Raw genomic sequence first — 24,717 nt, 5'->3', positions numbered from 1 at the left:
CTCTAGAGCTCCAACTTTAAGGGCAGCTGTGTGAAAGGACTCTGTGTGTGGGAAAAACTAGGTAAAGCTAGCTGGTTTTATGTGTGAGTAATATGGAAAGGTTTTGTTTTGCTTTTAAATCCCACAGTGAATCTAGCCATCTTTCTGGAGTACAAATCTTCCTTATACTTTCTCGTTGGAAGAGGCAGGAGCCCAAGAAGGAGGGAAATGGAAAAATAATTGCTATGTGTGGATCAAGGACAACTGAACCCCATGTCCTCTTTCTTGTGACTTTAATAGCCTCAGAGGTATCCTGATCCTGTAGGCATGTTTGTCAGCACTTTTACTGACCCAAATTCAAGGAACTGGCTCTAACATTTTCTGTGCCAGCAGGCTGTGATGTGATGGATGGGGTACAGGAGTGTTCCTCCTTTTTTGGAAGCTGATAGGTAACTTAATACTTCTAACTCAACTAGTGTTTTATAGGCTAGTAGTACGTTTGAGTTTACATGACACCTAGTTAAGCCCAAGGTGGGGCTTTTTGTGGCTGTAATGGGATAGCTCAGTAGAACTGTCCCTACAGGGAGAACAGCGGTGACCTTTGGCATCTCAATAGATTTGATGGCCAATGAAGGCTTTGGGAAAGATGAATGTCTGTTGTAACTAGTGTTGACTACCAGCTCTGTTGGGATGAGTGGCTCACCGATGTGCTGCTGCACAGTGAGCATGAGAGAGCATCACACAGCCCTGTGGGTGCAGCCAGCCAGAGCCACGAGTCAATGGTCCCTGTCCGTGCCGAGGGCAGGTGAGAGTGGCTGGCTGAAGAAGGGTGAAGGGACATGACTTCTCAGGAAGTACACGGGAGCTTGCACCAGGATGCAGGGCAGCGCCTGCAACGGGAAGGAGCCCGAGCTCCTGCCCCGCAAAGGCTCCCTGTAAGAACCGCGGTGCACAGCAGATGGGGAAGCAGAAGGCCATGGTGTCCGTGGGTGAGGCAGCCCCTCCCCCGCCGGCCGTGGCCCCAGTTCCCCCGCTAGGTGACTCGCAAGTCCGGCGAGCCCCACAGCGCGCCGCTACTGGAGCCTTCCTCCTTCCCCTGCCGCGCCGGAGCCCCGTACCGCGGGCTCGCCGCGCCTCCATTTGGACCTGCGCCACTGCGACGGGGTAAGCACACAAGATGGCGGCGGGCGCGGGCCGGGCCGTCCACGTGACCTAGAATCCGGCTCCTTCTAGAGACATCTCAGCTGCGCGCGCGGCGGCGGCCGCCGGCGCGGTCTCGCGAGCGCGCCGAACAAAAGGAGAGGGTGGCGGTGCCGCCGTGATCTCGCGAGACCCCCGGCCGTTTCCCCGACCCTGCGGAGAGCCGGGCGACAGGACGACAGCTGGCCGCCGGCGGAAACCGAGCGGTACCGCCAGCAGAGCCCGGCGGCCCCGCGCCTGAAGTCTCGCGACACCGCCGCTGCGCCCTTCGCTGAAGGCCGAGCGGCAGGGGCGGGCGCGGGTCTCGCGATAGCCCTCCCTCGCTGCCCCGCCGGCGTAGCGCCGTCGGTTCCTCTCGCGATAGCGCCGGGCGGGAGGAGGGGGAAGGGAACGCGCAGGCAGGGGCGGTGTCGTGCGCGCTGAGGTCAGCGCGCGCCGCCGGGCAGGAGGGGGGGTGGGGACTATATAAAGGCCGGGGCCGAGGCGGGGGGGGGCTCAGTCAGGAAAGCGGTTCGTGGTGGACGAGCGGCAGCGGCGGCGAGTTCCCAGCAGGCGAATCTGAATTTCTCGAGGCGGAGCGGGACACCCCGAGACGATCTCTCGTTATGAGTCATGTGGCGGTGGAAAATGCCCTCAGTCTAGACCAGCAGGTGAGGGACGGGCCGCAGAACGCGGGCGGCGGGGAAGCCGGAACGGCAGGCCGCGCCGTTAACCGGCGCGCGGCGGCGGATGGGGTGGGAAGAGAGGCGCGGAGGCGGCTCTGCGTGCACGGGGCAGGGATGGCGAGAGGGCCGGTCGGAATTCCTAGAGCGAGACTTGCTTCGGTCCTCAGTGCCCGGCGGTTGCGTCGTGGTATTTCCCCTCCCGCTCCTTTCCACCCTCGGTGTTTTCGCCGGCAGCCCCACCCTTGTCCCTCTCTGTGCCCCCCCACCCCCTCAGCGATCGCGGCCGGTTTGTGGCGTATTCGGTTGTTGCGCAGTTTCCGTCATGCGGCGGCCCCGCGCCGCGCTGGCGTTCCTTTGGCGGGGGCGTACCAGCGCCGCGGCCGGGAGTGGGGGGAGGGGGGGGGGGACGCGGGAAGGACCGCCGCTGCTTATCGAGGTGCTGAGCCGGGATCTGCGCCTGCCTCCGCGGCTTCGCCACGCTCCAGGCCCGGCTTTTGTGTGGCGGCGAGCGACGATGGTAACGCTGGCTGCCGGGCCCCCTGGCGGCGGGGAACGGCCGCGCGCGCGGGGAGGGGGAGGAGGAGGAGGAGGAGGAGGAGGAGGAGGAGGGAGCCTGGGGGGAGGGGGGCAGGGAGAAAGACGATAAATGGCCGCCATTGTGCCTCTGACGGGGCGAGGCGGGGGGGTGGGGGAGGACGACGCTTTTGTGTTGGCGTCCCCTTCCCCGGAGAAGGGGCTGGGGGAGGGGGCGCTGGCGGCCGCCTTTGTTGGAGGTGCGTCAGCAGGGCCCGGCAGCAGCCTTTCCCGCTCTTCCCTCCGGTGCCGGTGGGCCTCGGTGACGCAGTTGGGCCTGGACAAGCAGCGCTTTTTTCGGCATGTGTCCGGGCGGCTCCCGGGCCCGTGGTGTTCTTCCCTTTTCTACCCCCCTCCCCCCCTCCCCCTTTTTTTTTTTTCCCCTTTTCCTCCTGCTCCCTACGTTTCCCGTCTTTTTCTCCTCCCGCCTCTGCTGGGCGGAGTCAGGCGCAGGCCCCTGCCTAATGTGGAGGGGATAGATGGTTATCTAATCCCTGGAGAAGGAGGGGCGGGAAGAGGGCCTCTGTGTTGTAGCGAGACCCAGGGCGGAGAGCTGGCGTGGCGGAGCAGCGCTAGTCCGCGGCGGCTTGTAGGCTTCGGGTGGCCGCTGCTCTGGAGTCTTCGGCGAAGTAGGTCAGGGAGCCGGTCCTCCCCCCCACCCCCGGCTGCTTCTCCTCCCCCCCATCCCCCCCGATATAGCACGTGACGGGTGCCGGATTAGCTGGGCGGCTGCGGCTGCTCCCTGCTGCGCCGAAAATCCCAACCCGCAGTGCCGGCTGCACCGCCGCACTGAGATGGCGGCCGCGCCGGGCTCAGTCGCTGCGCCATCTCCGAGATCAGATTGTGGCGAGTGTTGCCACCACGGTGGAAACGGCGGGGGTCCAGTGCGAGAAGATCTGTGCATCACTTCTGTCGACTGTCCCTGGAGAGCCGCTTTTACCTAGTAGAGAGTTTTGTTGTTGTTTACTGTTCAAATAAGAATAATTCTTTAGCCTCTTGTTGATGCTTGGACCAACTAAATAGATCAGGTTTTAAGTAATAGCTTTAAAGAGGATGATACGAGGCCTGCAGTGGGAGGATTTTTCAAGAATCTTCATGTCCTAAATGGCAGCACACCCAGCAACATCTGAAAGGACAGGGCACTGGGTTGTTTGCTTTGGATGCATTGAAGTCATATCGGAAGACTGCTTTTGTGCAGTTGGTCTTGTATAAAGTCTAACTGTTTAAACATGCCTTGTTTTTCCCAAATGAGTTTGTAATCTTGCTGTTTAGGCAAACAAATGTAATAAGGTAGTGCTTAACTTTTGAGTTGTGCTGAAATGAGTCCATATTGTGTTTGACCTAAAACATTTGGGTTAAATCCTAGTAGTGCCTGAACTGAGATACCTTTTGGTAGATTTTACTAGGAGACTGAAGGCTGTAAAGTTTTAGAAAAGAAAAGCAAAGATTCTGTTTGCTGCATGAATTGTAGGAAGAAGTCACCTTATGTTTTCTGAACAGTAGCTGCCTCAAACACCAAGACTATAATGTGTCAGTAGTGTTAATGCAATCTAAAGAAAAAGCTGAGTCTTTGCAAATGAAGTGCCTAACTAACTGAAGAGGTGTTACTTGGGTTATAGTGTTTGTAGACCTAAAAAATAACAACAAAAAAAATGCCATTGATCTCAATCAGGACACACTTGATTGGACTGAAGGACTCTCTTAAATGGCTGTTTAGCTTGCATATCATGTGTCAAGCAGAAGTCTGGTATTTGATTTGGTGAGTGTAAGATACTCTTCTGGCCTTGCTGCTTGTGTATGTTTGTTGGTGGATATGAAGACAGCTAAAGATGGTATAGCCTTTGAGTACTATGGTTTTGTTTTTTCGCCTTTACAGGAGATGTAACTGACACTCTAAACAAATTTCTTTGCAGCAATACCTTGTTGAAACACTGGTTGCTCTTGATCAGCAAAAGAACTTTTTGTATCTTGGCATGAATTCATGATACAACATGTTGATACTTGTGTTTTCTCTTCTAGTTTTCTGGTCTAGACTTGAATTCCTCAGACTCTCAGAGTGAAGGAAGCTCTTCGAGCAGTAAGTACATGAAATTTTTCAAACTTCCAAGCACATAGTTTTAGAAATAAGGAGTTTGTAGCTGTGAAAAGTGATTTCTGAAGCAGAGATTCGCAGAGGCTATGGCAGAATTATTGCTAGTTGTGCCCGCTTTGAAAGCGCTATGTACTTTAGGTAGGAACAGTTAATTTAGCTGTGATATGGCATGTATAAATGCCTTAAGTACTAAACTAACTTGAGAGAATTTAGTGTTACAGTTTTGTCCCAGATTTTTTGTTGCCTCTAGTCGAACAACTGAGGCTACTGGTTGTAGTAGTAGTGTGATGATCTCTTTTCAATACATCCAACTAGAGTTGGAATGTTTGAAGGTAAAACTTCTAATAGTTAACTGTACTAGTACTAATTTAGGTAGTAGAAAGTGTGTCCCCTGACATGCAAGGCTTAAATATGTAAAGGAGAGAGGGGAATCTTCCAGGTATTCACATTCAGTTTGCACCTAGTACGTTCTGATTCATGTTGCTTGGCAGACAGATGCTTCTGGATGGTAAATGAAGAATGCTATTCAGAGGCAATTATGTGTGGCTTCTGGTTTGATCTGAGCTGAACTGATGGGGATGGTAGAATTTAAGGGGAAGGAAAAATACTAGCAGTAATAATACTGTAAGTGGCAGTACTTGAATGACAACAGGGAAAATCTAAGCTGCTCGGGTATCTGGCACCAGGTCCTCTGGTTGGTCCTCTGAGAGAAGAATATTAAGTGCAGTATTAAAGGACTCATGTTTAAAGATGCTCTAAGAGGCCTGGGAGTTTGTGAGGGAGACAACTTTTTCTAAGCAAAAGCTGTTGCTGGAGAGGCTGGTATCTCAAAAGCTGCTAATGCTGCAATCTTGTAACACTACCTTTTTTTTTGTCATGTAGAAGGCAGATACATTCCTCCTCATTTGCGGAACAGGGAAGCTTCAAAACAGGGTATGTATCAGAAATACGGTGGCAACACTTGTAACTGGTTCTTGACCTTCTTCTGAATCTGTACCAACAGACTGTGAAAGGCTTTCACTGTACTCTTAAAGGGGATTATACAGACTGCTTTGCCGTTCTGTGCAAAACACTGAAACTTCATCTTCTGCTTTTAGTGTGCTCTTCTTGGCTCCTTCACCAGGTTACATTCTAAGCTCGAGTTTAGCATCTGAGTGGCAAAATACCTTCCATATCTCATTAAGAAATAAATTGTGACTGAAGCAAGAGGGAGTCTCCCATTTAAACTTGACTAGCTCTGTAATCTTGAGTATCAATTTTAACGGATTTTGGGAGTACCAGTTTTTCTGCTAGTAACCAGTTGTTTGATACAAACAAATAGCACAGTTTCACTTTGTAAATTAACGTTTTACACAACTTGCTCTTAACTAGGGAGCATGAGAAACAAAGCTGTTAGAGATGTGATCCTTATTTAGCTCCTTGCAGTTTTCATGGCAATCTGCATGCGTACTTGCAGAAGGAAGAGTGGGATGCTGGTGCATGAAACACGTGATCAATGTTGGTCATATGTTTACACAGGGAGGTTTGTGCTGAGAAATGGCCTTTGTATCTTGCATTTGATATTCTAAACAAAACATGATAAAAATTCTGTGACGTTCTTCAGTGAAGTAAATCGTGACCTTTATTTGTAAGATAGATTGCAGATGCTGCAGCATGCTTTACCGTGTCTTAATGACTTGTGTAGATAAAAGAAAAACGTTTCTTTTAACACCTACTGAAATACTGGAATGGAGCAAATAAAATAATTTCTGCTATGCTACAACTTAAGGAATTTAAGTTTCATAGTATGAGAGGACTTAAATCTCATCTTTCTAAAGCAGTGGACTTCCACAGATTCTTTTTCAGTGCTGCAAGAGGACTCATTCCATTAGGAGTGGAGAGGAGGAGAATATTGCAGTGCATGCTACTCTATCTCATAGTACTTCTGGAGCTATGTAATTTTAAATTTGATTAGATGAAAAATGCTTCACTCCAATTTTATGCTATTTGGAAAAACACATCAGTCTGGTTTTGTCTTGCCTTTGCATGTATCCAGGGTGTTTTTTTTAAGCTAAAAGGAGCATGGCCTAAAGCACCAATTGGTGAACAGCCTCTTAGGAGAGCTGAATGTTTTGGGGAAAGGAGAGGGACTGTTGGCAGCTCAGTGCTCTTGAAGTTGCCAATGACATTAACCTTGAATGTGAGCAGTCTTTCAAGAAATTGGCTAGATAAATGTGAGAGGAATGCGCAGATTTCTCAAAAGCAGGGAACAACTTAAAGTTGACTTGTGCACATTTGCTGTTCAGAATTTCCCGGTATGGTAATTTGTACCAAACTCCAGTTTAATCTTTAGGGATATTGGGTATGGAGTGATTAGTTTTAACCTTGAGTTCATATCGTGATCTGTTATGTGTCGGACTGTCACCTTTTCTGTGCAAAACCGGAGATCAAATGTTGCAACGCACAAGTGGTGATGCGTTACTTTTCTGGAGCTTCAGGCTTCTCCTTACAGAAAGATAAAACAAGTCATGTAATTTAAGTTTGACACATGGCTTTTTCAGTTAACAGGACATAGACTGCCAGCTTGCTTGGTAAACCTAACATTTCAAAACTTCCTTTAAACCTGGTTGAGTACTGTATCACTAGATTCCTCATGGTTCCCTGTGATGAAGTTCATGATGGCTAAATGGGAAAGATGCTATTCCAGTTCAGGCCCACTACAGAGAAGCAAAATGGATGTCATCAGTACAGTGATGTAAATGTCTGAGCTATTTTATAGAATGATTTGAAGTCTGTTACATGATTATATTTTCATAAAGGTAATATTTGGTTCTGTTATTTAGAACTAAATTAACGATTGTTTTTTTGACTTTATTGAAGCTGTTCTGTATATTGGCTGTTCCTTGGAATCTTTAGCAACAGATGTTTTCGAGGCGTACCTGTTAGCAAGCAACAGGCAAAAGAGATCTTGGTTAATAGTGGTATTTCACCATGTAACAAAACTCTTGATGCAGCCTTAGAAGCACAGTGACCTGATAAAATTTTTAATGATGTAAAAATCAGATGAACTACATGGTAGAACTGTATTTCAGTAAGCCGGTGGAATTGTCTGTCTAGCTCACATACCATGACCTTATGGACTTCTGTGAAAGTGTAATTATTACTGCAGTTGAAAACTTCAAAAAACAAAACGACTTTTCTCCTATGTGTTGTTTCCTTAGAAAAAAGTAGCATATAGTTTCTTGCTTGGGGTTCTTTGTAGCTGATGACAGTATAGTGATTCATAGACACTATTATAAATAAATAAAGTTGCACAGTGGACTTACTCGCAGCTAAGTAAGAAATTGCTTAAGGCAGTGAACTTAATACTTCGAAAATAGCTCTTTGTGCTCATGAAAAGCTGAGCATCTTTGTGATTTCAGTAGATATTGACAGGGGAAGCATGCTAAGGGATATAGAGAGTATTTCTGTTTAAAACTCCTGCAGTGCTTTCTTAAGCTTACTCTTTCCACACACCTGAAGATCTGTCCCTGTTGTAATGCCAATCCGTTAGCTTTGTATGTGGAAACAAGACAGTACAGAACTGCAGGAAATAACAACTTGCTTAAAAATCTGTCCTTGGGTTACTTAATGGCAGTTCTGTTTTGCAGCTGATGAGGCTAACACTGTATGGAGCTCAGTATGCGGGCCTGCCTGGTCTCACTTCCGTGAGCTTGACTTGATAATGCTAAAGCTTGTTGTCACATCATTTTCTTGTTAGATTTTCTGGAAGCTGCTCTTGGATATTTAAAGTCTAATCCAATCTATAGTAGATGAAGGAGTAGATGTTAAAACTTACCTTAAGGGTCTTTTCCAACTTAAAGGATTCTATGATTCTATCTTTCCCGTCTTCAAAAAAGGAAGATTAAAAAGCTTGAGGCTGACAATGATCGGTGTTAGAGCATTATAAAAGGTGAATTGCTGATTGAGGAGAAGCATTGACGATCCTGCCACTCTTCATCTATGATCTGTTACAGCTTGTCTCTGTGCATTTGCTTTTGCTTTTGATTTGCCATGTAGTGGTCTAAATCATGATGATGCCTTCTGCTAGCTGGTTACTTAGAATTGAATTGTATGGCGTCAACCTCTGTTGTTGTTCTGTGCTAATCCACTAATAAACTAAGAATGCCAAAGTGAACGTGGAATTAATGGCTCTAATTGTCAAGCAAGATGTGTATATATATGTGTTTGTTAAAGACTTGATCTAGAAGTTGCTGCACTACCTTAAAGGAAAAAATGGCAAGGTGTCAGCTTCAGGAACTAGTGTAGTAACAAGCTAGATGTGTAAGGTTGTGTACGCTGTTTGGAATATAACATTTTGACTCCTTTCTGGACTTCACAAACTTGGTAGTACACTTAAGGTAGTACAGTCAGCCCAGTTTTTTCACTAGTGAGAAGCTACATCTGTGTCTTCCTGAAGATTGCCCTGTCAGTACTGCCGCTGTTAGATCTCTTGGCAGGATGAAATAATCAAGTATTTTTAGTATGATTTGAGAGTTAGTCCTAAAATCTGGATTTAGACACTTTCTAAGCAAGCTACAAATAACTTTCTCATGCATTAATGAAGTGGTTATGATATTCCTGATCAGTCAGCAGTCCCTTTGTGTGAAGTTAGTTTATCTCTAAGGACTAAAGTTAACTTCTTAAAGAACTTTGGGGGTCTCAAAGCATTCCATGATCTTGTGTGCTAATAAACTTCATGTATGGTTTATTTTTGTCTGCTTCAGTTAGACCAAATGAGCTCTAGTCATCACACTAGTTTTTAAAGGTCCTTTGTGACTAGTGCATGTCTGGATTCTGTGGAGTAGAATTTCTTATTTTAAGAAGTGTGTGGGGAGGGAAACAATGAGAATGTCTAAGAAGATATGATAATTGTAGCGACGATTTTTTCAGAAAGGTAGGGCCTAGAACAACCCCTTTCTTTGGAGTGATTTTGTTTCTTGGTTGCTTTTATTGTTTGGTGCATAAGTCTTGACTGGTTTTGTGCTTTCGAGCTGGTAAAAGCATGCTTACTAATAGGAATGACATTATTTGTTTAACTGTTTCACTTATTCTGTGTGAGAATCCTATAACTGAGACTCTGGGTCACGTTTTTCAAACTCATGAAGACTGGAACTCTTGAGTCAAGACTTGTAAGTTTTTAGTCTAGTACCAAAGACAGTGTAGTAATGAAGCACTGCTTGATGCTCTATATTGAGCCTTGTTGACCTCATAAAATTTATATGCATCATCAAGGATGTGTGTTGTAGTTGAGGAGATAAAATAGACCAGGCTTGGCAAGGCTTTGTGTCTTAATATTTCTTCTGGTCCCTGCCTTTCCAGAATAGGCAACATTGGCACTAAGGCAAGTGCATGTAAAAAATAACATGCTTGTACATTAGTGGAGGGATTTCAGCAAGTTCTGATAGGCAATGGGAAATGTTTAGTCCCTATTTGACTGTCTTAACATCTGCGCATCTTCCATTCTTGAAGGACTGCCTGCCTTTCAGTCCTGTAGATGTTCCAGTGAAAAGTCTGGACCATATAATTTATGGATACAATATCTTTCTCTATCAGGTTTTGATAGTGGTGGCTGGAGTTCCAGCAGAGACAAGGATGCATACAGCAGCTTTGGTGCGCGGTCTGATCGTGGAGCAAAATCAAGCTTCTTTGACCGTGGAAATGGATCACGAGGAGGAAGGCAAGTACTAATTTGTCTAGGTGGTGCATATGAAGTCTGTCTCAGTTCTAGCAGTGCACCTGTAATCTTCATGTTAAAGTTAGAGTTCTAGGTGTGAACGACAGGGTAAGGTAGGAGGAACCTGGGAGGGGAGGAGAGATTAAAGTTATGTGAGTTCAAGGATGGGAAACTTGCCTGTGTTGAAAAACTGCACCTTGTAGTTCACCACTGGCCACTCACTGCAGCTATAATGACTTGTTGACTTCAGCATTTCTCTAAAGAAGTGCTAGATGGGTGGTTACTTCCAGAAAAATCACGAGGAGCTGTTGGGAGCACATAAAATACATCAAACCAGATTTTTCTTTATTTCAATATTCTTTTTTCCTTGTTTAAAAAGTGTAGTTAATAAAACTGGGTGAGACTCTTACAGGTTCTCTACCTTACTTGATCAGTCTTACACACATCATGCGTTGTGCAAGTGTGGTGAGAGTGACCTTTATCGACTAGTAAAGCTGACGCTAGTCCTGTATCCAGACTTTGCTCAAACATGATTTACCAGACCAAAAACTAAACAGTTGAGGTAAGGACTCTTTTCCACCTTCTTTCCAAGTCAGTAATACAGGTGAGCTCCCTCTTTATAAAATAATAATGTGACATGTAATTGAGGCATTTAGATTGGTCACGTGAGTGGTGGGGGGAATAGAGGAACAAATTACAGCACTTGAGGGTTTTGTCTGGTCTTGGAAACTAGTGTAAAATCAGGTACAGAGAAAGGGGGCAGTACCAAACAATGTCTCCTAAGAGACTTAAGTGGACCTCCCTACAAAAAAATGTCAAAGACTGAGCAGCTTGAATTGCAGCTCTGCTGGCAGATGACTGATTCTTTACGTTTGTTGCACTTAAATAAGAATTTTGATACAAGGTTCAGTGTGTTAAACGGAGCTGTGAAATTATGATAAACTCTCCTGTCAGTAACAGAATAACATGACCTAGTCTGGCTGGGACTGAACTCCTTTCAATTTGTACATCAAGAAGCAAGTACAGATAATCTGATGACTTTGAATTATTCTGCAGTTGTATGTGTTACACACAGAGCATGTACTAGTAGATTATTATAGCTCTGATTTTGCATGTCAAAAAATCCTGTTGCCCAGGATGGTGGCCTGACATTCTTGCTGTGTTTAGATATGAAGAGCGTGGAAGGGGCAGCGACTATGACAGGAGTGGCTTTGGTAGATTTGACCGTGGTGGGAATAGCCGCTGGTCTGACAAATCAGATGAAGATGACTGGTCAAAGCCTCTTCCCCCGAGTGAGCGCCTGGAACAGTAAGTAATGAAATACGTAAGTTTACATGACAGGATCAGTTGATGTGTCTAGCAAATAAAATGCTTCTCTTCTCTTTTTAGAGAGCTCTTTTCAGGAAGCAATACTGGCATTAACTTTGAGAAATATGATGACATTCCTGTTGAAGCAACAGGCAACAACTGTCCTCCACATATTGAAAGTGTAAGGTGTTTCTTTTTAAAACTCTGGCTTGCTGATACGTAATACTATTTTGCATGTGGAACTTAATGTCATGCTGTCTTAAGTGTAGAGAGGAAAGGAAACAGTTTTCCTACAGCTAAGCTGTTCTGCAGAGGAGGGTCGCATGTGATGAACTGACATGGGAGAAGTTGTATAGGCTTGTTCTGTTGACACTTGTAGCTCACTTAACTATATGACTTGACTTCAAACAGTAAATGTGTAAAGAAGTAGAGATGCTTTGAGGTGCTGGTCTGTTGGAGCAGCCGCTTAAGCACAGGCATTTTGTTGTGCTAAGCATAGTATGCTAGCATAGTCTGCACTTCAGGCTTGGCTGGCTTTTTAAGAATCGCTTAACGTGACTGGACTGAGATACCAGACTCCTGATAACTAGCTCTTCAGTATCTGTAAACTTAATAAGCAAGTTCTGTAGGATAAAGCTACTTTACAAATGACTTCTTGAGCAATTGCTGTGTTCTATGGTGGATGAAGGAAGGGATCCTCATCTTACTCTTTTTAAATATCTTGCAGTTCAGTGATGTTGACATGGGAGAAATTATTATGGGAAACATTGAGCTCACACGTTACACCCGTCCTACTCCAGTCCAGAAACATGCAATACCTATTATTAAAGAAAAGAGAGACTTGATGGCCTGTGCTCAGACAGGTAAGTTGTAACTCTTTACTGCTTAGTCTTTCTCAATAGGAGTAGGGTGGTCTTTTCCTCAGGCTGCAGGTAGGACAGAGGTCCTTAAGCTAGTACAATTTTCTGTTCGAAGTATATTAAAATACATGCAGTGTTGGAAAGTAATTAGCTGTAGAGTCTTGCGATTGCTTTAGAAGTGGCTTGACTGGATTTACTGTGTTTGTCTTGAGAAAAATGTTCATGTGGCTTAAATAATGTTCACTTGTGGTGCTGAGTGGTAAGTCTTTAGTAGCTATCCTCTCCTTGCTAAGGAATGCAATCCAGTGGCATAGGTAGTATCCATATACTAGTGCAGATGTTACTGCGAATATGGTAGTGCTACAGGATTAGTGCTGTAGTTGACAGTATAGTAGCTTTGAAAATTATTACTAAAAATACTGAATTGTGTCCTAATAGGGTCTGGGAAAACGGCTGCGTTTCTTCTACCCATATTGAGCCAGATCTATGCAGATGGCCCTGGTGATGCCTTGAGAGCTATGAAGGCAAGTATTTAAATATCCCATCCTCAAAAAGCTGACTGATGTGTGTTTTTACCCTATAATCTCATGTCTGCTACTGAACACAATAGCTGGGTTTAAATATCTTCATTATTTTGGGTATGATAGGCAAGCTTCTCAACTTCTAGAAGACTTCAGCTATTTCTCTTGAAAAATGCAGGCTGTGGAATGCCTTTTTGCTCAACAGTTGATATGCATAACTTGTCTAGAGAAAAGATTGTTTATGAGTGTTTTTCTTGCATAAGCTTTAAAGATGCTTCCCTTGCTACAGAAAAGCTACTTTGTGAGGTATGTCTGTGTTGTAGTGACGTTAGGATAGGAAGTAGCTATTACTTTGCTTAAGTTACAGGTGACAGTGCATGCTGTAGAGAGCAAGCTTGTGCAACTATATCATTGTTGACATACTAACCAACAGCTGAATCTTGGGTACTGCAGTAGGGCAGAGTCAGATGCAGTGCTTAAAAGAAGTTGGCTCTCAGCTGTGCTTTTTCTTTCTTAAGAACAACTTGGTGACCTGTTTTCAATATTGCCTATAATAGCTGATTTAATTCACCTCATTTAGGGTACTCATTCCAAGTATTTTTCTCATTCAGGAGAATGGAAGGTATGGACGTCGTAAGCAATATCCAATCTCACTGGTCTTGGCTCCCACTAGAGAACTGGCTGTGCAGATCTATGAGGAAGCCAGAAAGGTATATCTAGTCTAGGGAGTTCATCATTATAAAATAGCTTAAGTATAGTTTTTTAGAACTAATTTACTTTGTTTTATAGTTTGCATACCGTTCCAGAGTTCGTCCCTGTGTTGTATACGGTGGTGCAGACATTGGTCAGCAGATACGTGACTTGGAACGTGGATGTCACTTGCTTGTAGCAACTCCAGGACGACTGGTTGATATGATGGAGAGGGGAAAGATTGGATTGGACTTCTGCAAGTAAGTGAAGTGTTATTGTCCGTATGCTGATGACTTGAGAACTAGAAACTGTATATTTTACAGTGAGATCTGGAGTTAATGACACAAGTTCTAGCTTTCAAACCTTGTAAATATGTAGTTGAGAACTTGTAGTCCAGTGTCTGTGCTGGGTTATGTCTTAAAGAAAAAGAGCTCTGAAGAATAATGTTTTTTATTGCTGTTTAGATACCTGGTGCTTGATGAAGCTGACAGAATGCTTGATATGGGGTTTGAACCTCAAATTCGTCGAATTGTTGAACAAGATACTATGCCACCAAAGGGGGTTCGTCATACCATGATGTTCAGTGCTACTTTCCCCAAGGAAATCCAGGTACTTTATAAAGCGTTCAAATATGTAACAGTTCATAGGCCTAAATTGTGTCTGTGGAAGGGGGGGGGAAAAAACCTATTTTGATCTTTTTTGTTAATGTCTTCCCTTTTTAGATGCTTGCTCGTGACTTCCTTGATGAATATATCTTTCTGGCTGTTGGCAGAGTAGGTTCTACATCTGAGAATATCACACAGAAAGTAGTATGGGTGGAAGAGTTGGACAAACGATCATTTCTGCTTGACCTGCTAAATGCAACAGGTAAAGACCAGTTTCAGATGGGCAAATAAGCCAAAATTCAGATGTGACAAATCCAATGACTCAAGTAATAAGAAATTCTTGAGTAGGTGAATGAAGGGATATTTCCTTAACTTGCAGTGAATGTATTCCACTGACTCAACATCAGTTTTAGGTTGATGTTAACTCTTCTGGTAATATAAAACAGAGAGGGACGTCTCCAGTGTCTTCAGTTTAAAATAAACAAGAGAAGTAAAACTGCCTTTTACCACGTGGTGAAGCCAAGTATTTGTCTGTCTGTTCAGCTTTTATTCTGTTAATGTGTGCTTTAATTATTGTTAGGCAAGGATTCCTTGACTCTGGTGTTTGTGGAAACTAAAAAGGGTGCAGATGCTCTTGAGGACTTCTTGTACCATGAAGGATATGCCTGTACAAGTATACATGGAGATCGCTCTCAAAGAGACAGAGAGGAAGCACTGCACCAGTTCCGTTCGGGCAAGAGCCCAATTCTTGTTGCTACAGCAGTAAGTGAAATCTATGAAGTTTGAGTCCGTAAGCATATTACTTGGCCTGTGGAATTTTACTAAGATTTTTTTTTAATCTTTTAACCACTAGGTAGCAGCAAGAGGACTGGATATCTCAAATGTAAAGCATGTCATAAACTTTGACTTGCCAAGTGACATTGAAGAGTATGTACACCGTATCGGTCGTACAGGCCGTGTAGGAAACCTTGGTAAGTACAATGTAGAATTTTCATAGACAGAACTTAATATACCAAGTTGATATGTGTAGTAGTATTGACTAAGTAGCAAATTCCAAGTACTTCAGAGCAGCCCGTGTGGTGCCTTCTGTGACCAGAAGCTGATCACTGCTGTCTAGCCAGTGTGGAAAGTAAACAGTTCCTTTTTAGCTAATGCTTTTGTTGCTGTTAAAAAGCCCTGATAATCTTCTGTGTCCGTCAGTAAATAGCCAGGGTTTTTGTGACTAGCTGTGGGGGAATAATGGTCTTAAACAGCTTTCCCTTCAGGTAATTCTAGTGATCTCAAGCTTGGCTATAAGGAATCTGATCTTGTACTTGTCATAGCTGCAGGTGGAGTGTGGATTGGGTTTAAGTGCTGTAGTGTACTTGCTATGTGTGAGGCTAAACTGGAATATTTACTTCAGGTCTTGCCACCTCTTTCTTCAATGAGAGGAACATAAACATCACCAAGGACTTGCTGGATCTTCTTATTGAGGCTAAGCAGGAAGTACCATCTTGGCTGGAAAACATGGCTTATGAACAGCATCACAAAGGAGGTGGCAGCCGTGGGCGATCTAAGAGGTAATGGTCACAACTTTGTCTAAGATAAAGGTATACTTGATCCGTTGTGAGAGACGGTACTGTATCTTGGTTTCAGTCTAAAAATATAGTTAGGGGAAGACAAACTAGCACAGTATAAATTGAAGTAGGTACATCAGGTGACAGTTAATGTTTTGTTCTATCTTACAAGACAATTAACCCTTAAGACTCTTCTCTTGAGCAGACAACTAGATGGGGCTGAGGTAGGATGACATCTAGCAAAAATAGCTTTAGAACTCTGTGAAAGCCCTTACAACACAGTAGAAAATGCATGCCTGCATGTGCCGGAGATATACCTTAAGTAGCTATTTTGATGTTTAGGAGAAGATAATGCGTGTCTCCTGACATAAAACAGGGAAGATACGATAGTGAAACTGCAGGTGTGAGGCCGCTTATAAAATAGTTTTGCTGTGAAAACCTAAAATGCCTTATGAGTTGGTAATACAAAGCTATGCTAATGCCTTAGAGGTGGGAGGAGAAACCTTTCCTCTTAATGTGGTTACAATGATCTGACCACATGAAGTCTAATTGTTTGTTTCTCGTTTTGTTTTTCTTCAGAAGTGTGCTTATAGAATGGCTGTCCTTTTCTACAGTATGAAAGGTGGTCATAAATGCATCACTTGACACTTAGGTTTGGAAATTCTGTTGAGCAGAGATTGCTCTGAATCAAATCTTACAGGACCTGAGAAAGTAGTTCTTGGTGTAATGTGGCAAATTCAACATGAGCCTGTTTGAATAATAAATTTTCCTTTGCTATCTTGAATGCCTCTTTCAGATAGCATTGAGACGCTTATAAAGCGTGTTGTACTCAACACTTGCACTGATGTAGTTGGAAGAAATTCAGCACTTGAATCTCAATGTCTGCAGTTCTTAAAATACCACTGACTTTACTCAAGTGTTTGTTTTCTTCCTTTATGCAGCAGTAGATTCAGTGGAGGATTTGGTGCCAGAGACTATCGAACAAGTAGTGGTTCTGGCAGCAGCAGCTTTAGTAGCAGTCGATCAACCAGCAGCCGCAGTGGAGGAAGTGGCAGCAGAGGATTTGGAGGTAAGGGGGGGGGGGGGGGGGGGGGAACCCAAACAAACAAAAAAAAACACAACAAACCAACAACCCCAAACAAACAAAAAAATCGTGGGCAGGCAGTGCTGGTAAATACAAAACCAGATCTGAAATGCTTACAGTAGTAAAACTTCTGGAGATAATGTTTTAAATACGAGGTGAACTGGTGCTTGTTACGCAAAGTCTCAGCATCCTTCTTGGATCTAGGCTAGTGCAAGTTACCTGTCTTTGAGTTTGCTGCCTGTCTTTCCAGCGTTTAGTTTAATGTGTGCATTTGACAATACTTGTGGGTGGGTTTCCTTTAATAGACATCTTGTCTGTGCCCTGGGCTGTTTGCTTGTGAAGAAGTCTTTAGCAGGTTAATTAAGCATCGCTTTCTCTTGCCTTTCATAGGTGGTGGTTATGGAGGCTTCTACAACAGTGATGGATATGGAGGAAACTATAACTCCCAGGGGGTTGACTGGTGGGGCAACTGAATCTGCTGGCAGCAGATATCCTACCAAACAAGCTAATATGGAAACCACATGTAACTTAGCCAGACTATACCTTGTGTAGCTTCAAGAACTCGCAGTACATTACCAGCTGTGATTCTCCACTGAAATTTTTTTTAAGGGAGCTCAAGGTCACAAGATGGAAACAAAGGAACAAGTAGCCCTATCTTGAAGGTGGTTTTGAAGACTCTATTGCTGTAGTCAGGATTAACTCCCCTCCCACCCATCCCCACCCAGAAACTGCATTTATGATTTTGTGACTGAGGATCATTTGTTTGTTAATGTACTGTGCCTTTAACTTTAGACAACTTTTATTTTGATGTCCTGTTGGCTCAGTAATGCTCAAGATATCAATTGTTTTGACAAAATAAAAATTACTGAACTTGGGCTAAAATCAAACCTTGGCACACAGGTGTGATACAACTTAAACAGGAATCACTGATTCATCCATAATATTACAAAGAAAAACTTATGCGGTAGCCTGCATTAGGGCTTTGGTATTTGCAGATTTGAAAAATAAAACATCTTGAAGCATATCAATGCAATTAGTTTCTAATGTGGCAAAACTGTACTAAGTTAAAGTTCTGATTTGCTCACTCTATCCTGGATAGGTACTTAGAACCTGATAGCCTTTAATAAGCCATTCCAGTCATGATGAGATGATGTATGGATACATGCATACATTAAAAGCACTGTTTTTGAAGTTAATGCAAGTAAATACAGCAATTCCTTTTTCAATATTTAGGCAGATCATTAATGTGAGCTAGCCAAATGTGGGCAGAACATTACAGGGAACGTTTAAAGGTCTGATAACTTGAAATAGTTTTTAGGAGAATTCATCTATTTAGACTTTTTAAAAATGCCTGCCATATGAAATTGAAATGGTAGAATGGCTGACCATGGCAGTGATTGGTCCTCCTTAAGGGCCTGACTGAATTTTTGGTCTAATAACGCATGCTAGTGTTGGTGTTTTTTGGTCAAGAGGGTATGAACAGGAAGAATTATGCAGCAGGCTTTATTTTAATGCAGATTCACATTACTCTGTTCAAGCTGCGTGGAGATGTTAAACTGGCTTACTGTAGACTTTGTGAAATGGCTCCAGAAGAGTAACAAACCTGAGATCACAGAGGTTGGAAATGTACATAAACTGCACAAGGTTTCAATTCTGCTATTAAAGTGCAGTTTTAGTCAGTTTTAGTTGCATAGGTTTCCATTGTATTTATAGTCTGTTTATGCTAAATCTGGCCAAAGATAAGTATTGTCCACCAGAAAAATGCCTCTGCCACTCGGAAATTTCTGTGCTGACTTCGTGGCCAGAGCAGTTAACAACTAATCTACAGTGGCATAGAAGAACGGCAAAAATCTCCTAAAGTGCAATAGATTTTTTCAAGTGTATTGTGCCTTGTTCTAAAACTTTTATTAAGTAGGTGCACTTGACAGTATTGAGGTCATTTGTTATGGTGCTATTTCAAGTCTAGGTTTAGGCCCTTGTACATTTTGCCCATAACTTTTTACAAAATACTTATTTTATTGCACATTCAGAGAATTTTATATATGTCTTGTGTGCGTGTCCTTAACTTCCAATCTTATTTTGTCTCTGGGAGATTGAACGCAGCTTGTTTAAGGAGAAGGAAATAGATTCTAAAACTTATTTGGGACCATGGGAATGATAGCTGGGAAGAAAACTATTTGCACACGACAGATTTCTAGATACTTTTTGCTGCTAGTTTTGTGTAATATTTATTGAACATTTTTGACAAATATTTATTTTTGTAAGCCTAAAAGTGATTCTTTGAAAGTTTAAAGAAACTTGACCAAAAGACAGTACAAAAACACTGGCACTTGAATGTTGAATGTCACCGTATGCGTGAAATTATATATTTCGGGGTAGTGTGAGCTTTTAATGTTTAAGTCATATTAAACTCTTAAGTCAAATTAAGCAGACCCGGCATTGGCAGTATAGCCATAACTTTCTGATAGTAAAACAAAAATTGGCAACTTAAAATTAAACATGCCAAGGTTTTGATACACTTGTCTTAAGATATTAATGAAACACTTCTAAACACTGATGTGAAGTGTCCAGATTCTCAGATGTTTGTTGCGTGAGTTTTGTTTAGTTGTGTGTTTTTTTTTTTCAGTGAATGTCTGGCACATTGCAATCCTCAAACATGTGGTTATCTTTGTTGTATTGGCATAATCAGTGACTTGTGCATTTTAGCAAGTTTTATCAGCCAGCAATATTTTCAGTTCAGATACAAGGATTCAAAACAATATGCAAGAATGGATTTAAACTTGCTGAATGTGAAAATTGAAGTTCAAGTCACTGTAGGTTTAGAATTGCTTATTGTATTAGTTTAGATGCTAGCACTGCATGTGCTGTGCATATTCTTGATTTTATTAAAATAAAAAAGTTGAACTGCACAGTCTACTCATTTGTGAAGCGTCACTCTCCTGGTTTACAAGATCTGTAGTCCCAAGAGTTTCATTCACGTGCAACTCTGGAAGCAGGTGAATTTAGTGTCGTACGCATCAGTGTGCTTGTCAACGTCAGTGAGGCTTAGGGCTATAGCTGTAGCAGCCTTAAAATAACCTGCACCCCTGTGGTGTTGGATACTTGCACATGTGGAGGAGCTAACTTGTGCTTCTAGAGAAGCTAACAAAGTGGATGTGTGACAGGAGAGGAGGTGACTTTTTTTTCCCTTAAGTACCAAGTTTGGCTCTAAGAACGTAATTAAAATTCACTGAACTCTCACTCAGACTTGATTCCTCAGCCATTTAGTGTTAAGGACTTAGTCTCACAGTTGTGCATCTGAGCAAAGATGCCTTGTATACAGCTTTAATTCTGATGCTGTACTTGTTGATTGTTGATAGGCAGCCTCTGGAAAAAAAAGCATATGCAGTTTTGTGGGAAAAGTCCAGTAAACACCCTTTTCCCTCTTCTCCAATGTGTGCCTCCTTTCCCCCTGGGTTAACAAATGTATTCCCACAGTCCAGTCCTGAATTAGTTTTCTAAAGCTAAGCTATGAGATTGAGCTGTAATTATGCTGGAATGAGGTTAAGTACGGGAATATCTGAGGGGATACAGTGGAAGGAATGATTTCAGCTGTTTCCAGTCTCTTTGAAGCTAGATAAAAGTCCTGCTTCATTTAGAAGAACATGATTTAGAAAGAGCCTGGGCTTAAAGTTGCGTGCTGAAGTGACTGTAGAAACCAGTGAGTTCCTGGTACATGAGGGAGAGGGGAGAAAGTAATGCCTGGGAAGTCTGATCCCCTGAATGTGCTGCAGGCCCATGGTATGGGTTGAGAACCAGTAATGATGTGATGTGAACTTGCAGTCCTGGGTCTGCATAGCAGACACAGATAAATGGAATCTTCTCTACTTGGTATGCCACCCATTAGTAATGTGTGTGGGCTTTGAAGAACCGTGGAAAGGAGGAAAGGGGCATGCTGACCAGGATAGCTTGCTGGAGGATCTGCTTTGAGCACACTGACTGTGGACCACACTAAACTTACCTGCTTTAGACTTGCACTGGTTATCAACCTCATCACGCAGGGCTTTGTGTTGTCATGCTGTCCCTGGATGTGCAACATGCACTTAAGTATCTTCCAAAAGCTCTAACCTGATAGTTGCCATCCCCCCCCCTCTCCGTATATGATGTAGCAGAACTACAGTTAGGAGATACAGAGTGGTGTGCACTGTGGAGGTGGCCTGTGGGGTCTGGGAATCAAGCCTTGAGGCTCACGCTCCGCTTGAGCATGAGGTTTGTTCCTGGTGGTGGCTGTTGTAGAAAGCACTGCCACGGCAGAAGCCATCAGGCAGCTGGAACCACACAGTGAAGCAGCTCGAGGCCAGAACTGAGCAGTGCTCTCTGGATCAGGGATTGTAAAGGTAGTGGAATGGTTAAGTGTAGAGCAAGGGGAGCTCCAAGTACAAAGAGTGAAAACTGAAGGAGGAAGCCTGGTGCTAATGTGTGGCAGGAATAATGCTTGGGGAGATTCATTGAGGCTGGAGGAAGCAGTTTGCCTCTGGTGGTAACAATTGAAACTGGGCTGCTGGGTAAATTGCAGGTACTTAGCGTTAGGACACTTAACTGTGGTAAGAGAAGCACAGAGCACGCTCCCACAGAGGTGGGGGTTAGTATTTTAGTAGTTCTTGGCATATGGGGCAGTATAATTTTTCCCATGATAAATGGGAAAAGGCTTGGGAATGAGTGGAGAAAACTAACCCTAAATTGTGAGGCAAAGAAAAGGGCTGTGAAGTCAAATGGTGAAAACGATGACTGATCTGTCTTTCACTGAGGCTGCATCAGGCCTTCAAAACGTGCAGTGAAGTCAGTCCTTACGCAACAAAACTGCTGTATATATCAGTAGCGGCAGAGGTTATAGTAAAAAAGCTGCAGTAGAACCTGCTCTTATTTCTGCCAGTGAGATTCCTGTGACCTGTGCAGATAAGCGGTGGTCTTGAAACAACATCCATTTGATTCCAGTGACAAGGGCTGGGAGGGATTTAGATTAATGTCCTGTTGTGGGTTTTCTTAAAAGTTGTGCAAGCAGTAGGCTTACTGGAGGGGTTTGGTTGCTGTTTTGTTGGGTGTAAGCATGAAATCTAGGCAATGATTGAGCGCAGGAAGGACGACTTGCGCAAGCAGGATGCTGCTGAGGCTTCCACCACGGCAATCAAACAGAAGTTGCACTGTAAACCTCATTAAAACTGTGTGTCTGTAGCCTTCCGAGTTTGTGAATCCTCATCAAGTGCGGTGTTCACTGTTGCTCACATTGATCAATGTGTTCATGAAAATAACCTGCAGTTAGTTAGTTGTTATAGTCTACATTGAATTCCACATCTTAAACGTTAGTGCTCATTCTCTGGAGGAGAGGCGCAAAGGAGAAGTCTGTAGTTTCACAACTCTTACTTTGTTGTCAGCCCTTCCACTTTAGTGAACCTCACTAGATCAGCTGCAGTAGCACACAAGCCAACCTCACCAGACAGTCATAACTGGATTATTTTTGAGGTGAGGAAGAGTGCCAAGGCTTATAGAGATGACACAATATATCGCACAAAATTATCTTGGTTACCACTTTGTGTCAGAAAATATACTGGTACAGATTCCATCTGTGGTTCTGCCATCCTCCTGGATGGTTACTTCCTTCGCTGGATTGTTTGCCTTGTACATAGCATTGCTCACACGTAGCACTCGTGTAAGTAGTCCCCAGAAGGCGATCCGTTTGATTATCCCCCTGTTCACAGAAACATTACTTACCAAGCTGAAGTAACTTGCTGCTGGTTAACAGAGCAGGCCTGGACCAGAGCCAAGACTCGGAAAAGCCTAAGTGGCGATAGGGCCTTTGTCCGCTCACTGAGCTACCATGACATGGTCCTGTACTGCTGCCCTTCATTCTTTCTTGGTGTTATTTAGGGAAACTCTGGAAAGGCTGTCAGTGCTACAGCTCTCATAATTCTTGGCTGTCCGTGTAGGATCAGGATGGAAGCAAGTGGTGGTGTATGTTTAGTAGTTTGAGGCACCGCATCTCTGCAGAGAGTTTTTGTAAGCAATTGAAATCCTGCTCTAAACTGCATTTTGTCAAAGATGGGTTCGCTCTTAGTGCTGCCACTTCAGGGGACATTGACCATACGTATTGTCTGATTCGTTAGCAAAAAATATTGCTGCTAAAGGAGTTACATTGCTCAAGTAGATGTTCAGTATGTTCAGAGCACGGATTGCACAGTGCTGAATCTGATTAACGGTCTGTACAGGTTTCAGTACAGTGACAACGTAAAATTAAATGTTTGGTGTGGTGAAAACTTGGTTCCCACTGATGTTTTATACGAACTAGATTTCTTGGGATGAGTTGTTTATCATCAAGGGACATATTCTGATAGGCTAGGACTATAGGCTTTGCAGGGGAGGCTGAAGTGCAGTCTGGAGTAAATTGAGAGAAACGTGTAGGTATTGTGTACCTAGATATTCAGTGCAGAAAATGCAAGTGTTGCTTCGAGGAGGGAGTTGAGTACCAGAATTTTTACAGTGGCTAAGGAGTTTATCTCCTCTCCTTCAGTTGATGACTCAGTGGGAAAGAAGCAGTAGCGATAAATTTGAAGAGCAAACAGAATGAAGAATTAGGCAAAGATGCAAGACATCTGTTCCCAGCTGTGCTGCTGATCTGCGTTACCTGAGGCCAGTCACATCATCGTGCTGCGACTGTTCTCCTTGTCTCTTGTTCATCCTGTCAGTGTAAGACATCAACTTTTTCAAGCAAGGACTGCAGTGCCCTATCCTATTTCATCTGTCAGCTCACCTGGGACTTCTAGTTTCTACTTAAAACCAATAATTTGCAGGTAGGCTCAGCTTAAAAAATCACTGCCCAGTAAGAACATGGGATGCCGTCGCATATTCCTTGATAATTCTGCTATAAAAACACAGATAAATGAGATTTCTGATAGCATTTATCAAATAATTACTGTTGTTCTTTCTAATCCAACTGCCATTATTTACTTTGTTTTCTATCTTTTTTTTTTGGTAAACACTTGTTTCTTCTTGCAGTTGAAACAAACATTGCTTCTCATGGTGCTTGAGTTCTCAGAGGTCCATGTGATTGAAAGCATTTCTCCTGAAGCAAGGGAAACAGATGCTTAGGGCTGTTTACAAGGAAGGAATGGCCAGAAATTAAGTGGACTAGGAGTCATAATTGAGGTTATTTGTTGAATACCGCTTATGTGTTGAGCTTCGTCAGAGGTTAGACTCAGGTTATGGGAAGTGTTCTCTGAAAAAATGTAAAAATACTTGAAAGCTGAGGACTGGCTTACGGAAACAGAGTTACCTCATTGTTGATCTTTTCCAGCTTTCTGCTCTTCATCTGCATGTGGAGAAGATAACGCTAGGGACTTTCTGGGTGAAAAGATTCTGTGTGTACTTAATTATGTTATTTGAGTTGTGTGGGTCTAAGAATATAATGGGATCATGAACTTGAAAGCTTGCCTGAGTTTTCTAACTATATCAGCTGGTCCAAAGAAGGATACATCCTCTCCTCACTCCTCCTTAAACAGCCGAGGAGTTTGATAATTAGACCACTGTCGAATCGCAATGCACTTTCTGGACGAAATGGATTAATTCCCATAGGGACTCAAGTACTCGCTTATTTTATGTGGATAAATTAAAACGGTAGGTCCACCATGACCACTAGTGCTTCTGCAGTACTTCTCAAGAGTAAATCTCGGCATGCTTTAGAAAGGAGATCAGCCTTGCCAGGGAACTGAGACACAAAGCAGTCAAGCAAGAGGCCAGTGGCCAAGTTAGAATCCAGAAGCCCAGCTCTCCTCTAAGAGAGTGACCCCATGTTGCTCTTGTAGTGCAAACATCAACTTCCTTTCCTAATAACCTGGGGAGCTGGGAGCAGTGTGAGG

General features: G+C 43.4%; 1 protein-coding gene across 5 annotated transcripts; it reads left to right on the top strand.

Annotated features, from left to right (window-relative positions):
• The first annotated feature begins 1,662 nt into the window (after positions 1 to 1,662).
• On the top strand, positions 1,663 to 19,737 carry DDX3X (DEAD-box helicase 3 X-linked). Of its 5 annotated transcripts, none has more exons than XM_086618590.1 (17): positions 1,663 to 1,829; positions 4,437 to 4,494; positions 5,392 to 5,442; positions 10,084 to 10,207; positions 11,372 to 11,512; positions 11,594 to 11,693; positions 12,240 to 12,375; positions 12,811 to 12,896; positions 13,505 to 13,603; positions 13,683 to 13,843; positions 14,048 to 14,192; positions 14,306 to 14,450; positions 14,769 to 14,950; positions 15,042 to 15,159; positions 15,591 to 15,747; positions 16,689 to 16,813; positions 17,219 to 19,737. In XM_086618590.1, exons 1-17 carry the CDS (start codon positions 1,785 to 1,787, stop codon positions 17,299 to 17,301), a joined length of 1,956 nt encoding a protein of 651 aa, XP_086474716.1. In that variant the 5' UTR covers positions 1,663 to 1,784; the 3' UTR covers positions 17,302 to 19,737. The 5 variants fall into 5 exon arrangements, with proteins under 5 accessions (XP_086474716.1, XP_086474723.1, XP_086474711.1 ...); XM_086618597.1 differs by having other exon boundaries at positions 5,392 to 5,460; XM_086618585.1 differs by having other exon boundaries at positions 5,392 to 5,460; positions 16,686 to 16,813.
• Positions 19,738 to 24,717: the final 4,980 nt, after the last annotated feature.

The sequence above is a fragment of the Tauraco erythrolophus genome, chromosome 1 (assembly GCF_009769465.1).
Source record: "Tauraco erythrolophus isolate bTauEry1 chromosome 1, bTauEry1.pri, whole genome shotgun sequence".
Classification (NCBI taxonomy): Eukaryota; Metazoa; Chordata; class Aves; order Musophagiformes; family Musophagidae; genus Tauraco; species Tauraco erythrolophus.
This window is presented reverse-complemented; position numbering and strand designations above follow the sequence as displayed.